At 35.0% G+C, this 17,061-nt stretch overlaps 1 protein-coding gene across 1 annotated transcript in view; it reads left to right on the forward strand.

Annotated features, from left to right (window-relative positions):
- Window positions 1-17,061, forward strand: part of slc4a11 (solute carrier family 4 member 11) — a 157,003-nt gene that overhangs the window by 113,323 nt on the left and 26,619 nt on the right. The window contains 8 exon segments of the mRNA XM_056470817.1: window positions 2,602-2,678; window positions 2,680-2,735; window positions 5,489-5,556; window positions 14,475-14,480; window positions 14,997-15,088; window positions 15,091-15,136; window positions 15,139-15,223; window positions 15,468-15,582. Coding sequence (XP_056326792.1) covers window positions 2,602-2,678; window positions 2,680-2,735; window positions 5,489-5,556; window positions 14,475-14,480; window positions 14,997-15,088; window positions 15,091-15,136; window positions 15,139-15,223; window positions 15,468-15,582 — 545 coding nt within the window.

The raw sequence follows: 17,061 nt of genomic DNA on the forward strand, positions 1-17,061 counted from the left end.
CATGTGGTTCATTCTCTTATTCTCAGACTTGGTATATTTTCACCCTGCTTGTTTTACTTGCGAGCACTGTTATTTTTGCCAGTGTACTGTTTGCTTGTATTTGCTTGTAACTTGTATTTTTACATGTATTGACAAACTTTTATGTGCAAAATTAAAAACTTCAATTATTTGCCAGCATTGGACCGGTCAGATCACTAATATTCCTGTGTACTGTCCCGAGCATCTTCTCACGCTGGCCCTGACCCATTGTGCGATACTTATTGTCAAGCCCTGGATTGGCTAAATATATGTCAAATAATGTAAAGAATACCCATCTTTAAAGTACAGGCAGTTATAAATTAAATTGAAAGTAAAATAGATGATCCAATAATCATTTAGGTTTTTAAATACCATTATTGTCTCCACGTCAACTGAAAACGTGAATTCAAGCACATTGATTATACATGTTCAGTTGATAAATTAATTAATCCTGAGACAAATGTGATCACAGCAGCCATTCAGAGCTGGCACTTATATATATATATATATATATAGTAGTTTGATTATATAAACATTCCACACTGTAAGAAATGTAATAAAATAATAATTAACAGTTTCTGGATTTTGTGATTCACAAGCGTTTTCCGTTTATTTTACCGATGGGAGTTGCATTATGGGACTTTGATCTCTAAAGTGAAAGCAAACTTGATGAGGAAGAAGTTTCTTAAAGTGGACAACATTTAACAGTAATAATTAACAGTAATCAACAACAAAAAATCACTGTTAGACCTATCTAAAGAATGTTGAGCACTGTTTTCATGTGTATATTTTGATTTTGTTTGTCGGCTGTAATTTGTTCATTACTTACCGTTCACTTGTCTTCAGTAAAGTTTTAACTTTATATAATGTGGGCTAGTTGCTTCTTCACTAATACTGAAATTGGAATTAAAAAATTAAGGAGCCCACTTTATATTAGTGGCTTTAACTACTATGCACTTACATCAAAATATAAAAACAATGTACTTAATGTGTTCAAAATGTATTGCAGAGCATTTCTGGTGCTTTTTGAGATGGGATACGGGTAGAGTTAGGGACAGGTTTAGTGGTATGGGTAGGTATAAGGGTGGAATTAAATGTAAGGTATGGTCAACATTGTTTATGTGTTTAATGTAAGGTATGGTCAACAGTGTTTATGTGTTTAATGTAAGGTATGGTCAACAGAAATTAATTAAAGATGTAATTATATTCAGGCGTCATGGTGGCGCAGTAAGTAGCACGATTGCCTCACAGCAAGAAGTTTGCTGGTTCGAGCCCCGGCTGGGTCAGTTGGCATTTCTGTGTGGAGTTTGCATGTTCTCTCCGTGTTGGCGTGGGTTTCCTCTGCGTGCTCTGGTTTCGCTTGCAGTCCAAAGACATGTGGTACAGGTGAATTGAATAAGCTAAATTGGCCATAGTGTATGAGTGTGAATGAGTGTGTATGGATGTTTCCCCAGTGTTGGGTTGCAGCTGGAAGGGTATCCGCCACGTAAAACATACAGTATGCTGGATAAGTTCATTCCACTCTGTGTGACCCCAGATTAATAAAGGGACTAAGCCGAAATAAAAATGAATGAATGAAGTACAATGTAAAATCCATGTGTTTTTTGCAATAAGTACATATTTTCAGTATAAATTGGGAGCAAAATTAACTATTTATTGGAATGTTATATTTGTATATGTGTATTTGACGTCCTTAATATGTGTATTTTTTTTTTTACTGGGCCACTTAAAATTCTGGAGATGGAACTGAAAAATGGAACAATTGGCCTGACTGGACCAGTATTAAAAATGCTTAACATTAAGCCATGCTAGGGTTTTTCAACTGAAGAAGTTAATACAATGCATAAAAATTGTCATTTTAACCAATGCGGTGATAATATTCCCTGGTAGTATTGAAAACACTATAGAGTATCGATATTTTTAAGGTAGCATGTTGAAGCATATCGAAATTCCAGTATCGTGACAACAATCATACATGCATATTATGACTCTCCTCCGTGGTCTGGTCTTAAATGTTATTTTTACAGTGTGTTTAGAAGAGGACTCACTGTTTGTTGAATACTTTGACTTTGAGTGTTTAGAGTGCTCTGCTAACCACAGGATGAGAAGGAACAAGACTCTTAATCTCACAAACAGCGGGATGGGAATGCGATACGGCCGCCATTTGTTTGGGCAAAGTTTGATGTTTGCCCTGGCTGAGAGGAGATTTCCTCCGTAAGCTCATTCCTGCGGCTCCAATCGCACTCTGTCACCAGCAGGAGGGTTGCCCTGAAAAATGGATTTGCTGGTGGAAAATGAAATTCTGTTTGGGTAAAAAATGCGCAGATGAGGACAGAACCACATCATCCATCCATGATAATGATCCTTCCCCAATCAGAGATCTGGTCTTGTGGGCTTCTCGTGGGAATAACAGCAGCATTTTTTTCTTTAAATGTTTTGGTGCAACATCAAACGGTCAGAGTTTACTCTGCGCTATAATCCTGTGTTATTATGAGATGGGGTTGATTGGGGTTATTTTTGCATACACTCCTAATGACTGCAGTTTTCTGATGCTTCTGTGTATTTGTTTCTGTATGGCCGCAGTGATCAGAGGGATCTGCGATGATTATGACCTGGACTTTGCAGCGTTTTATGCCTGCATCGGCCTGTGGAACAGCCTCTTTCCTCATCATAGGAGGACTCTTCAACCTCAGCCTGCTTGTTAAGCTTTTCAAGAGGTCAGACGCACAGTTACTAATGCTCATACATGCTAGAGCTGTTCGATTCATCGTTGGAAGGTTAATCCATTAATCATTAAAGTTTTTAAATACCATTATTGTCTCCATGTCAACTGCAATTATTATATTTTGTGAAAAGGTGACATCTAGCACATCCATTATACATTCAGTTGATAAATTGATTAATCTTGAGTCAAACATCCATGCAAACATTTGACAAATGTGATCACAGCCATTCAGAGCTGGCACTTTTAGTTATGAAACAGTGTTTCCGAGGTCTTTTTAGCCACAAACATTCAGATTACAATAAGTACTGGGAGAATATATATATATATGTATACAGCAGTTGATTATATAAATATGCCACACTGTAAACATAAAAATAAATCAAATAATTAACAGTTTCCCGTATTTTGTGATTCACAAGTGTTTTATGTTTATTTACGATTGTAAATTGCATTATGGGACCTTAATCTACTCTGTTGACTTTTGATGTTGAAAATTCAACTCTACAGAAATACCTGCCAATCAGGAGTGTCGCAAGCTTAACTGACGCTCTAGGCAAACAATAACCTTGCTGCCCTTACAGTGTTCATGCCACCCTCACGCAAAGTGTTGTTGGGCGGCGTTGGACAAAAGTTAAACTGCACCTAGGTTACCCCTTTTTCAAGATTTAAGATAAGTCTTTTATGTCTCCAGAAAGTTTCAGCTTGAACAATCAAGTAATAGATAACATCAAATCTTTCACTTTTGGACTTTAGTGCACAATAAATATAAAAAACAAAAAAAAAACAAATAGCATCTCAACTTAAAATCCCAATCTTGGGATCCAGTCCCAAGTTTACATATCTCACAGATTGCTATATCAATGTTATTGTCATCAATTTTATAATGCCTCCAGACTGCAGACATACTTGCGCATTTCGCTTCAAGCTGCTTCCGTGTTCTACTTTGCCAACATTTAACCAATAGCATCTCTGCAACAAAGTGATGTCCTGCTGCATGTGTTGCTGTTTCTGTATGAAGTCGAGAAAGAAATCTAACCCCGTGCCACTGCATAACTATAAATGTGTTAAAAATAATGAGAATATATATATCGATATATCGAATCTGGATATCCCTAGAATATATCAATTTAAACAACTATTAAAAATGTTAATAAAAGTCACTTTTTTCGAATTTTCAAGGTTAAAAGTTGTTGGAAGAACCATAGTTTTGGGAGACTGAAGACATTTTTTTACAACCAAGCACCAGTGTGGATAAATCTGAAAATGTCACCACGCTGCTTTTGTGTGAACTCCAAATCCACATATTTTGTGAAACGATGATGTCATCAGCCTATGTCTTGACCCTAGTCAGACACCGCTACATCACATAACAGCAACTACATGTTGATTTTTATACAGAATGCAAGATTTATGAAATATGTCCCATTTATTTTGTGTATCTCTGTTGGAGAATTTTAGCACCCCATACTGGTCTGGCATGTATACTCCATTGTTTTTAGTCAGTGTCAATGGTTTCATGTGTAAATAGATATCTTTTTAGATAAGGAAAACATAGATTGGACGGGGAAGTCTTTATGTGGATGTAGCCTCAGATTCTTGGAAGAACTGTAATCTGTATTTAAAATGGATAAATAGATAAACATTGCATTGTGGAGCCTAAAATCAAACAAAAGTAAGGAGGCCGAGAGAGTTTAACATGCCTACAATTTAAGAAAACACATACAATTACAAAAAATACCAGCAAACTGAGAAAAGATCTTTATCTGTTTGACAGCACGCATGCTGCTAATTCTCACAACGCACACACATTTTTAAAAAACGCACTGCATTTTCACACAACACAAACTATTTACAAAAATGTGCTGCATTTTCTCACAATGCAAGCAAATTACGAAAACTCTCACAATACTTTCAAATAGCATGGAACAGAACGGAAATGTTTCAAGGCGACCCAAAAACCTGACAGACCCAGCGATTTAGGTTATGGTTATTTAGGCTATTAAAATACAAAAGACAGGGGAATCTGGATGTTTAAATAAACAAACAAAAACTCACCTTTCAAAGATCACCTACAACTTCACTGGGCAATAGTTACGGCACAGCGGCATCCGTCACGTGTTGTGAGAAAATGCAGCGCCTTTTTGTAATTTTTTGTGCTGTCAGAAAATGCAGCATGTTTTATTTATTTGCTTTGCGTTGTGTAAAATTGGCAGCGCATTTGAGGATTTGCAGCACGTTTCACTATCAACCGAATGAAGATCTTTTCCTAATTTGCTGGTGTGTTTTGTTATTGCATGTGTCTCTTAAATTGCATCATGTTAAGCTCTCTTGGCCACCGTACAAAAGCCTTTAAAAAAGGTTCAAAGTGGCCCGTCTTTTGAAGATTATCTTCTCTGTGAAAACCAAAAACATGTTTTTGTAAAAACTGTGATGTTGATGTTAAGTACTTGAAAACTAAACAACAGTGGACTACAGGTGTACAGGACTAAATGTCCTTTTCAATGCATGAATATGATTGTATGCCTTTTTTTGTGGATTTTGTCTTGTTTGTGGATACATTTGAACAATGTTGTCATCTATACACAAAACATTTTAAAAATGCAAAGAACAAATGTCTTCTAGTTTTAGTACAGTGTTGTCATTCAAACACATTTTATGCAGAATCGTGCAGCTCTAATATTTTCTCATGCTGATTGTCAGCGCTTGACAGCTAAAATGTTTTGATGTTGATGTTTTGTTTCGTAGGTCCATAGAGGAGGTGATAGCTCTGTTCATTTCCATTGCTTTTGTAGCAGACGCAGTTAAGGGCCACTGTCAAGAGTGAGTGTTACATACACACACATACTGCAAACACAAACAATAGGTTAATTTGAATTTCTGTGCAAATGATTTTGATCTTTTTAAGTAATAATGGGGTAACTGGTTGTGATGGTGTAAAAATATATTTAACATTTTCATTGTTACTGCTCTAGGAAAAACAATGCAGTTCATTTAACACGACACTGTTTAATGATGATGGGGACATGCTGTGTCTGTTTTATTAGTTGTCAGAAAAGCAACCTGCAGTTTCTTAACATTAAAATGCCATAACTTGATCTTCTAATGAAATCTCATACTTCAGTCAATTTGACAATCTGCCTCAATTCAGTCAGCAGCTGATTGATAGTAGTCATCTCTGTACATTTTTATCTGTTTTGCTCTGATGTGCTTCCTAATGCAGAAGGAGCAATCATTTGCTTATTCTGTACAATGGAAACAAAGATATTTAATAGCATTTTATAATAATGAAAAACTTCACCAATCAATGTAGTTGTGTACTGTAAAATGCATCAGGTAAAATTGTTTACTGTATTATTTTATATACTACTGTAGTCATTAATTAGTAGCCCCTTTCACACAGTGATACTGGTAAATATCCAGAAACTTTCCAGAAAAACTTTACCAGTAAATTCAAAAAAGCGCAGTTCACACAGACAAGGACAATCTGGAAATTTTCCGTAAAAGGCAATTCACATATCCATTCCAAAAATACCAGTAAATTCTTATTAACCAGAAATGGCCTCTAAATGGCTGCCCTTGTATTTGTAACCATAATAGGGGTAAGACTTTAGTTCATGGTTTCACTTTTATTTAAGGGCGCACTCACATTAGGTACAGTTGCCTTGACCTGTGCCAAAGCACGATTGTCCCCATCCCCTCTCACCCTCAGCCTGCACTCACATTGAATATTTACCTACCGGACCTGAGCACACTTACATCATTGATGATGTGACTGTTCAGTTTAACAGAGAGAAGCGCTCTCGCTCAACACATTGGACATTTCGTTTTGTATTATTTTTCGTCATTTGGGATGCAGTGACACACAGTCAAACACTTTGCCAAACAGATCCACCACTTTTGACGCTCATAAATGATCATAAAAGTCCTCATGCTGCACGTATTAGGTGGTTTACTGAAGGTGCAGCTGCTATGCAGCGAGGGGTTTGCGTCTTTAATAAACTATGATAGTTCATTGAAAATTAAGAATGATTAATAAATCCACATAAAACAGTCCCCTAATAGTGACATTGCGTCTTCAGTTTCGGGCTCAGGCATGCTTTGCACTCACACTACAAGCATACTGCGCCAAAGCCCAAGTGAACTGTGCTCTGGCACACCTCTTCCAACTGGGCCTGAGCCTAATTCAGAGCCCTAAGTGAAGTTTCACAAACTAATTTCGAGAGGAGCATGTGATATGATCGACTACAGCTAATTATTAGCTAGCCTATCAGATCATTCTAAAACTACAATAAATATCCTGCCTAAACTTCATTCCCTATCTTTGTTTTTGGAACCCCCCCTCTATCCTTCCCTTCTTCCTCCTCCTCATTTTATGATTGGGCGACACAGCGGCTGATCACACACTTACCAAATCTGTAGAGACAGGACAATGAACACCAACTGGAACCACGTCTTTTTTTAAAAGGAAAAAAGCGACAAATCCAGATTTCACCATTTCCAGATTTGAAAAGCTCTCGGGTATAAAAGGTTCCTTACAAACATATTTTGTCACATTTTAGCAGACCACTGTAATCCAGAAATGTGGGCCTAAACACGAGAGGTGCCCTCATCACGAGAAAATGGAAACAATTCCTTCATTGTGACACATTTATAAACACAACACTGATGACCAATGTCTCAGAACATTTCTTTTATTACTTGTTTTAATTACAGTAGGCAAAACATCATGTCTCTCTGAACACTGTAACAGGTAAAAACTGATGCTATATCATGCATATTAATAAAATTGCATCTCGTTCACAATAGAGCGCACTGATTGGTTCGAACCAAGTCTTTCTCATGAATTAATGATGAAACTCAAAGACGTCACGTTATATTGGCCGGTACAGACATCCAGTTTCTTCGCTGGAATTTACACAAGGATCTCATGGCCGTGTTGTAGCTTCTAAATTTCTTTCCAAAACCGAAAACGAATTTGCTCGAAATAACGCAAACATAACAAATTTTCACTTTTTTTTTTTTTTTTTTATAAAATTCATGTGTCCTAATAATGTTTTTTAACAATGTGAGACATATATGTCTGTCAACATCTCAAAAATGTGTTTTGGTGTTTCGTGAGCCTTTAAAGCTTTAGCATTCATGCAGCTGTTTTTGTGCGAATGTGAATGCGTCTGAATATTCTAATTGGCTGGAGTAGAGGTCTCACGTCAGCGTGTTCTAAACGTGAACACAGAGCAGCATTCTGACAAATTATCGGTAATGTTACAACTTCTCTTTCCGGAAAATTGCCAGAACGAATTTTCAAAAAAGGTCTGTTCACACATGATCCTTTTTATACCGGCAATTTTCCGGAAAAGTGTGTATGCGTGAAAGGGACTTTTATTAGAAGTTAAAATGTTTCATATTTCAGTATATTTAAACTGCAGTTTATTTGTGCCATGAACTTTCAGCAGCCATTCATCATCATTATACATATACAAAAATAATTTACTTCCAAAATATTTGTGGTATCCAATTCGGACCTACATTTTTTTTCAGTTTTTTTATGAATAAAAAAAACAGCATTTATTTTGTTACACTATATAAATTATTTTTTTCTGAAAATACATTTAAAGTTTAAATCTACTTGTATTTTATAGCCAAATGTTGAAAGATACACCTCACAAACATTGGGTTTTAAAAATAAGCTTAAAAAGTATATTCTTGTAATCTTTGTTGGACAACAACAACTTCCCTTATATACAAAACACACACACAAAAACATTTTGCAGTGCCATGTCTTTATTGAACAAATGTGTTAAACAATCAAGATAACCTCTACTATAATGACCTCCTGAAAAAAAAGGTAAATGGATTCAGCTGTGAGTTTGACCTGCCATCCTGAATCGAAAGCTGCATGTTACTTTTTTCTCGCCAAACAGTTGTGCTCAAAAGAAATCCAGTCTGATCAAAAGGGACTTGGGGAAACCTCAGAAGAACAGCTCATAAAACTCAATGTTTGCAAGGGAATTTGGGAGATTTATGCCTACAGTCATGAGGATTACAGCACCATCAGTTCAGCACCATTGCTGCGTTTCCTAGTAGATGAAGCCTGTTTGACGTGTGTTGAGAGACAGCTTTAATAAATGGAAGATGAGGGTCACTATCCTGTAAAACAAACAAACAAGCAAACATGCATTTCATAAAAGGGTTCCTAAGAAAGTGAATAGGAATTCTATAGAAGTCTCACTGCAAAATATTACCTACTTAATTCGTTGTTTTATACATTAAAATTTTTTTAGACATTATTAAATCAAAATACATTCACCTGAGAAGTAGAATATTTATTTTACCTACAGTCAAGCCAGTGATGTATGCAACTTTTTTCATTACTAGATTATTAAAGAAGATTTTTAACTGTAACCGCGGTGATTCATAAATGCAAGTCAATGGCTATAATTTACTGAACGTTACTTACTTTGTTATTTAATTCAATGCCTTGGCAAACTGTCCTGAATGCATTTATTATAGTGTTAAGAGTGCAAGATGAGGCTGGAGCTATCTTAAGTATTACAAAATAAAAACCATGACCTTTCATGACCTAAGGATATGACAGCAAAGTTTCATTTTTTGAATCTCTTTTGGTTTATTAACTTATTAAAGCCTCAAAGTTAAGTGAGTCTGAGCCTAAAAAAGCTGTCAGTATTTCAAAGTAAAAACTTTTTTTTTCATTCACAAGATCATAATAATTGCAGTAAATATACTTGACATAATGAATTGGTATGGAAACTGTATCCAGTTTCAATCAATTTCAGTATGTTGTTTGTGGAATTTTTCATTCACACAATTGATTGGTGGTTTAGAAGTACAATATAGGGAATGCAGTTGGGGCCAAAATATTTTGAAACAATGACATTTGATTTTGACTTTGATTTTTACTTTTTTAACAAGTTCAGTTTGAGTGTGTCAATAGCTGTTTTCATCGCATAATTACAATAATTTCAATCGCATAATTACAAAAATTATGCTATGCATCCACCAGAGCAACATCCATGAAATTGTTTATTTGATACTATATTAGCATTTGTGATGTAGTAGTTTACTGGAATATTCATATATAAGTAACCAATATATATTGTATATAACGCATATTGTAATCAGCTTGTAATAACTTTAGAATTTCCTAGTCCAAGCTTCTACTTATTTGAACCGAGAAAAATCTCTCAAAATTTCATTTATGACCACTGTTTTGGTCATATCACACATTAAAGAGAATCTTTTTTCAAAATTATGGTGTTTACTACAGTCTCTGGATTTGCTAGATCCAGACACCAATATTTTATAAGGAATTATAAAAGGTGAATCACTTTCAGAAATCTTAGATTAGGGATGTGTATATTAGTACCATTTGCTGTTCACAAAATTTGGAGGTATGATATCAGCATGTGGGATCCTTGCATGTACATATGCAAACATCAGACATCCAAATTGTACATTTCTTGTGTGAATTTTTTTGTTTATGGACTTCCATAGCAATTAGACATGGAGAATCACCGAAATTTGAGGACGTTTGTCCTCGATGGGCTTCCATAGTATTAGATATGGAGAATCACTGAAGTTTGGGGCTATTTGGGTACGATGACCTTCCATAATAATCAGACATAGAAAATCACTGAAGTATGAGGACATGCGGTACGATGGCCTTCCATAATAATCAGACATGAAGAATCTCTGAAGTTTGAGGACATTTGGTACGATGGCCTTCCATTATAATCAGACATGGAAAATCACTGAAGTTTCAGGACTTTTGTCCCTGATGACCATCCATAATAATCCGACTTTTATAACTGCTGAAGTGTTGGACTTATGGCCTTCCATAATAATGAGACAATAAGGACTAATATATATTTCTGTGTCAAATGTGTGTAGCAAAATGTGCACCTCTCAAAAAATGTACAGTAACTACACGTAGTGGCGATTCATAGTGTAAGAGCCGTGATTGGTCAGCTTGGTAGCGGTTAAAAGTGTATCCAATCACTCGATACCGAAGTATAAAACTGAAAAAATACTTGCTAAAGCATTATTATCTCTGTGCGTTTTTTTATATACCTTAAGAAAATGTAAAGAATGCAAAACTTGCAGTACCATCGCCAAAACCTCATTGCAACTGTGAAGGATTGTGGGACAAATGCAGTGATTATGGGCCTGTTTTTGCTGCCTCAGGGGTCTGGACGGCTTGGAGACACTGAGGGACCAACAAATTCCAAGTTGTATCAGGAGCAGAATGTCAGAGCGTCTGTTTGTGATCTGAAACTCAAAAGAGGTTGGGTCATTCAACATGACAATGATCCAAAACACAGGAGTAAATCAACAACAGAGTGTAGAAACAAAAGAAAATCAGCCCTTCACAATGACCAAATTAGAGTCCTGACCCCACTTCCTTTGAAATGCACTGCTGTGATGCAAAACAGGCCGTTAGAGAAAGACATCCCAAAAATGTGCATGAACCGAAACAATGGGTGTTATCAGCATTGGCTGATCTTATTGGCAGTAAACAAGATTCCACAAAAATTCCATCAATAATTGTGACTGTTAAAACCAATTATTCAATAAAGATGTGGCGCAAGAAAAAAAAAAATTCGCTTTGGAAAGCATTTATGCTGACAACTTCAAAACGTTTACAATACATACACCAAATAGCACTTTACAGTCACTTATTTTAGGCAGAATCTTATCTTTAAAATATTACAAATCATTTGAAACTTGGTTATATTATCATTTTAATAATTCAATTCAATTTATTAGGTACAACTTACTAGTACCGGGTTGGACCCCATTTTGCCTTCAGAAGTGCCTTAATCTTTCATGGCATAGATTTAGCAAGATACAGGAAATATTTCTCAGAGAATTTGGTCCATATTGACATGATAGCATCACGCAGTTGCTGCAGATTTGTCAGCTGGACATCTATGATGCAAATCTCCCGTTTCACCACATCCCAAAGGTGCTCTATTGAATTGAGAACTGGTGACTGTGGAGGCCATTTGAGTACAGGGAATTCTTTCTCATGTTCAAGAAACCAGTCTGAGATGATTCACACTTTATGATATGGTGTGTTATCCTGCTGGAAGTAGCCATCAGAAGATGGGATGGACAAGAAAATATACCCCACACTGTAACACCACCACCCCCAGCCTGAACCGGTCATACAAGGCAGGATGGATCCATTCTTTCATGTTGTTGATGCCAAATTCTGACTCTACCATCCAAATGTCGTAGCAGAAATTGAGATTCACCAGACCAGGCAACATTTTTCCAATCTTCTATTGTCCTATACTGGTGAGCCTGTGCCAATTGTAGTCTTAGTTTTCTGTTCTTAGCTGACAGGAGTGGCACCCGGTGTGGTCTTCTACTGTTGTAGTCCATCTGCCTCAAGGTTCGAAGTGTTGTGCGTTCAGAGGTGCTCTTCTGCATACCTCGGGTGTACGGAGTGGTTATTTGAGTTACTGTTGCCTTTCTATAAGCTTGAACTAGTCGGGCCATTCTCCTCTGACCTTTGGCATCAACAAGGCATTTTGCGCCCACAGAACTGCCGCTCACTGGATATTTTTTTGACCCATGTCTTGTATAATGTACAATAATGAACTTCTTCACTAAAATAAAACCTTGAATATGAATTAGAAAAAACAACAATACAAACAAATGAAATTCATTCATATCAGTCAGTTTACAAGGCAACTTTATAAATAATTTGAATTTAGACTGGAGTGGGACTGTCAGACAATTGAATATATCTGCAATGCTATTTTTTTCCACCAGTAATTGTATTTATCAGCAGAAAGTGCAGTTGGCAATCCTATTGGCAGAAAACAAGATTATAAGTACATTCCATCACTAATCTTGATTGTTTAAACCAATCATTCACTAAAAAGTACAAAAATAAGTGACTCTTTGAAAGTTGTTCTTGCTGACAAATTCTAAACTTAAAAAAAAAAAACTACATGCAAACATTTATTTTTGTTTAAATAAATTAAACTTTTTAGCTGTCCTACTGGTATAGTGATAACATTTTTTCTTGGAATGATGTATATGATGTATTTTGAAATGTGACATTGTTTTAGTATTAGCATTTTTTGCAGGAAAAGTTGTTCCACAAACACTTCCTGTTTTTTTTTTAAATATATATACAATATCTGACAAAATTCTTGTCGTCGTCCCAGTTGAAAGAGCAAAAAATAATAACTTCTAGTTGATCATTTGGAAAAGTGGCAAAAGATAGATTTTTCGGACGAATCATCTGTTGAGTTGCATCCCAATCATCACAAATACTGCAGAAGACCTACGTGGACCCAAGATTCTCACAAAAATTAGTCAAGTTTGGTAAAGAAAAAAATCATGGTTTGGGGTTACATTCAGTATAAGGCATGCGAGAGATCTGCAGATTGGATGGCAACATCAACAGCCTGAGGTATCAAGACATTTGTGCTGCCCATTACATTACAAACCACAGGAGAAGGCAAATTCTTCAGCAGGATAGCGCTCCTTCTCATACTTCAGCCTCCACATCAGAGTTCTTGAAAGCAAAGAAGGCCAATGTGCTCCAGGATTGGCCAGCCCAGTCACTAGATGCAGAATCTTGATGAACTCTGGGAGTCCTGCAAGAACGCTTTCTTTGCCATTCCAGATGACTTTATTAATAAGTTATTTGAGTCATTGCAGAGATGTATGGATGCAGTTCTCCAAGCTCATAGGAGTCATACACAATATTAATTCTTTTCCCACAGCACCATGACTTTGTATTCTATACTGTACATTATTTCTGTTAAGTGACAAGACTTCTGTCTAAGCAAAGTCAGACCTTACTGTCCTAATTAAATAATGAAAAATCAAAGCATGATCATATTTTATTTTGGTAAAATAAGCTTAATCTAGAGGCCTTTTCCTTTCATATCAGCCACTTTTGATACCAAATTATCAACTAGAAGTCAAGTTATAATTTGTTGTTTCTAAAACTTGGAAAGGCAAACAAGACTTGTCATGTAGTGTATTTGTAGGTAGTTGTTTGGTACGTTCAAGCATGAGCCCAGAGTATGAATGCAATTCCTCTTTTTAAGTGATTGATAAGCCTAATGAGTACGTCTTGCATTGGTTGAGATCTCTATACTTCACTATGAAGCATTCTATAGAATGAATGCATTAGGAAAGGCATAGCCTATTAAATAGGCAAAATTCAATAAACATTTTATTAAAAATATAGGTCTATTCTTTGTACAGGCAAGCATGAACTCAGAGTATCCAACTGAAGAAATATTATATTATGTATACACAGCAGTGAACTGTATTCAGTCTGTCAAATCAAAAAACTTAAAATTCCAGTTGTTTCAGATAAATAACATTAACAAATAAAATAATTGGATTAAAAATAATTTATTTCACATAAATAAACAATTAACAAATTCTGATAATACAAGTATGGCTTTTCATTGTGTTTGTAGAAGTTGGAAAGTGTATTATTAGTTTAATTGTGTATATTAAAATTGCACATTCTTTAGTGTATCAATTATTATTTGTTTCTACTGCTAACGTCTTGTATTCATAAACCTTGTAATATTTATACAATTTGATTATACCAAACGAATCTGGTCTTTGTATTCTATATGTAGAATTTGTTCTTTGTATATGTGTAAATTTAAATATCTTTGTGAGGGACCTCAACGTTTGCGAGGAAAGCCAAACATCTTTGTCGTGGAAGGCAAAAGTCTTTGTGAGAAAATGCAAAGTTTGCGAGAAATCGCTGAAAGTTTGTAAGAGGATTTGAACACATAAAAAAAAAAATCGCTAAATCCTTTATTCAGATGTCTTTTATATAATACATTATGCACAATATTTGTACAATAGAATATATAGTAAATGTTGATTTTAAACTTACATATTTTGCACTTTTCAAGCAGTCATAGCTATATTAATGTTTTTAATCATTCTTATAAAATTTTACTAAAATAATTTATAGTAGTAAAGTTTTATCAGTTGTTTGACTTCAAACTAAGTGGTTTTGTCCAAAGGAGAATTTTCCCCTTCTTTTTCTTGTCAATGTTTCATTTTAACATTTATTCAGTAAATATATGAAAATATCATGCTTTCAAAGTCATTCTTGATTCATAATACACACACAACGCAAGCGCTGATTTTAACCACATAAATGTGTATGCTCTACAATTATTTTGACCTGCTCTTGCAGTAATGTGAATAGTGATCTTGACATGTTCTTCCACAGTCTTTCACAAGTATTATCACGCCCCCACTCTGGCCAACGGGAGCGCGGCGGAGCTGAATCGCATCAGTGGCAGTGTCCCTTTAGGAGAGCTAAAACCAGACCTGAGGCTGGACCCGTGTCTCTCCCAGAATCCTTCATTCTGGCACACGGGCACGACCACTTCTCTGCCTGTTGCTCATGATGGGCACACTGTGGGTGGGATACACTCTCTACCAGTTCAGGAGAAGGTGAGCAGATCCCCACATACCCAATAAACACTACAGATACAGATTCATAAAGTTCAATAGAAGAAAACAGTTAAAGGAGTATTTTTGGATGACTTCGTTTCATTGGGCTTAAAAAAAGCACTGAATTAGAAGGCCAAAAAAATTGACAGCTGCTTCAAAAAGCACTTTTACCTGCAGTGTCTCTCTTTAAAGAGTGTTAGAGGACTGTTTTGACAGCCACTTCTTGGCATTTCTCTCGGGCAGTCCATGTCCTGCATGTGAAGATGAGAGAGATTCTTTCTGACTGTGCTCTGCCCATCTCCGTGCTTGTCTTCTCCTATGTGGGATCTTACGTCTTCAACGACATTGCCTGTGAGTCTGTCACACCGTTTGTGTTTTGTATTGTGTTGCAGACACTCTGACACTAACACTGATGTGCTAACATTACAGCTAGTCAATACAGTTTTCATTTTCGCTGTTTGGTCCTGTTGTAGCCACAGCAGTAGATGTGATATACAGTTTCAAGTCAGAATTATTAGCCCCCCTGTTTATTTTTTTCCCCAATTTCTGTTTAACGGAGAGAAGATTTTTTTTCAACACATTTCTAAACATAATAGTTTTAATAACTTATCTCTAATAAATGATTTATTTTATCTTTGCCATGATGACAGTTAATAATATTTGACTAGATATGTTTCAAGACACTTCTATACAGCTTAAAGTGACACTTAAAAGGCTTACCTAGGTTAATTAGGTTAACTAGGCAGGTTAGGGTAGTTAGGCAAGTTATTGTATAATGATGGTTTTAGCCCCTGAATAATTTTGACTTCAACTGTATAATAAATGAGTTGTTCTCCAGAATACTATATTGAATTTTTTATTTTTATTTTATTTATTTATTGGTAGTATCAAGCAAAATAGGTTTGCACTTGTTAATTTTATGTGCACATTTTATTATATTTTATAATTTTTTTTATTTTATTTTATTAAAAAATAAACAATAAATGGATTGTTCTGCAGAATACTGTAGTGATTTTTATTAAATTTATTTTATTTTATTTTGTTTTATTTAATTTTAATTTTAATGTATACATATAAAAAATGAGTTGTTCTCCACGATACTACATTGATCTTTTTATTTATTATTGGTAATATTAAGTAAAATAGGTTGCACTTGTTTTTTATGTGCATTTTATTATATATATATTTTTAGGATATATAATAAATGAGTTGTTCTCCGCTATATTGATCTTTTTTATTATTTTCTGGTAATATCAAGCATAATAGGTGCCTTTTTTATGTTTTTATGTGCAAATTTTTATTTTTATTTTATTTTGTTTAATTTAATTATTTTATTTTATTTTATTTTTTAATACATAATAAATGGGTTGTTCTCCAGAATATATTGATCTTTTTATTTATTTTTAAATTTTCTGGTAATATTAAGCAAAAGAGATTACTTTTGTTATTTTTATGTTCATATTTTATTTTATTCAAAAATAAAGCATTATTTTAATTGTATTCATTTCACTGTTTAGATTCACATTGTTTTGTAATCATTACAGTTTTCAGTTATACTATATAATAGTAGTGCCTTTTGTTTCGATCATGTTAATGCTCTTTATTATACGAGTTCATTTCATGTTAGATTTTAAAGCAGAAAAAAACAAAAGCATTCATAGTGATAAAGCACCTTTGTTATGTAAATGTCTTAATTATATTGGCTGGATTATCTTCAACATGTCAAAAATGCAGCATTTTTAGTAGCAATTTGAAAATGACATGCAAATAGGCAGTGAAGATTCAACGAGAATTAGTCAAATTTTGGCTCAGATTGTGTCCAAGAAGGCTTACCAAAA

This window comes from Danio aesculapii, chromosome 13, assembly GCF_903798145.1.
Source record: "Danio aesculapii chromosome 13, fDanAes4.1, whole genome shotgun sequence".
Classification (NCBI taxonomy): domain Eukaryota; kingdom Metazoa; phylum Chordata; class Actinopteri; order Cypriniformes; family Danionidae; genus Danio; species Danio aesculapii.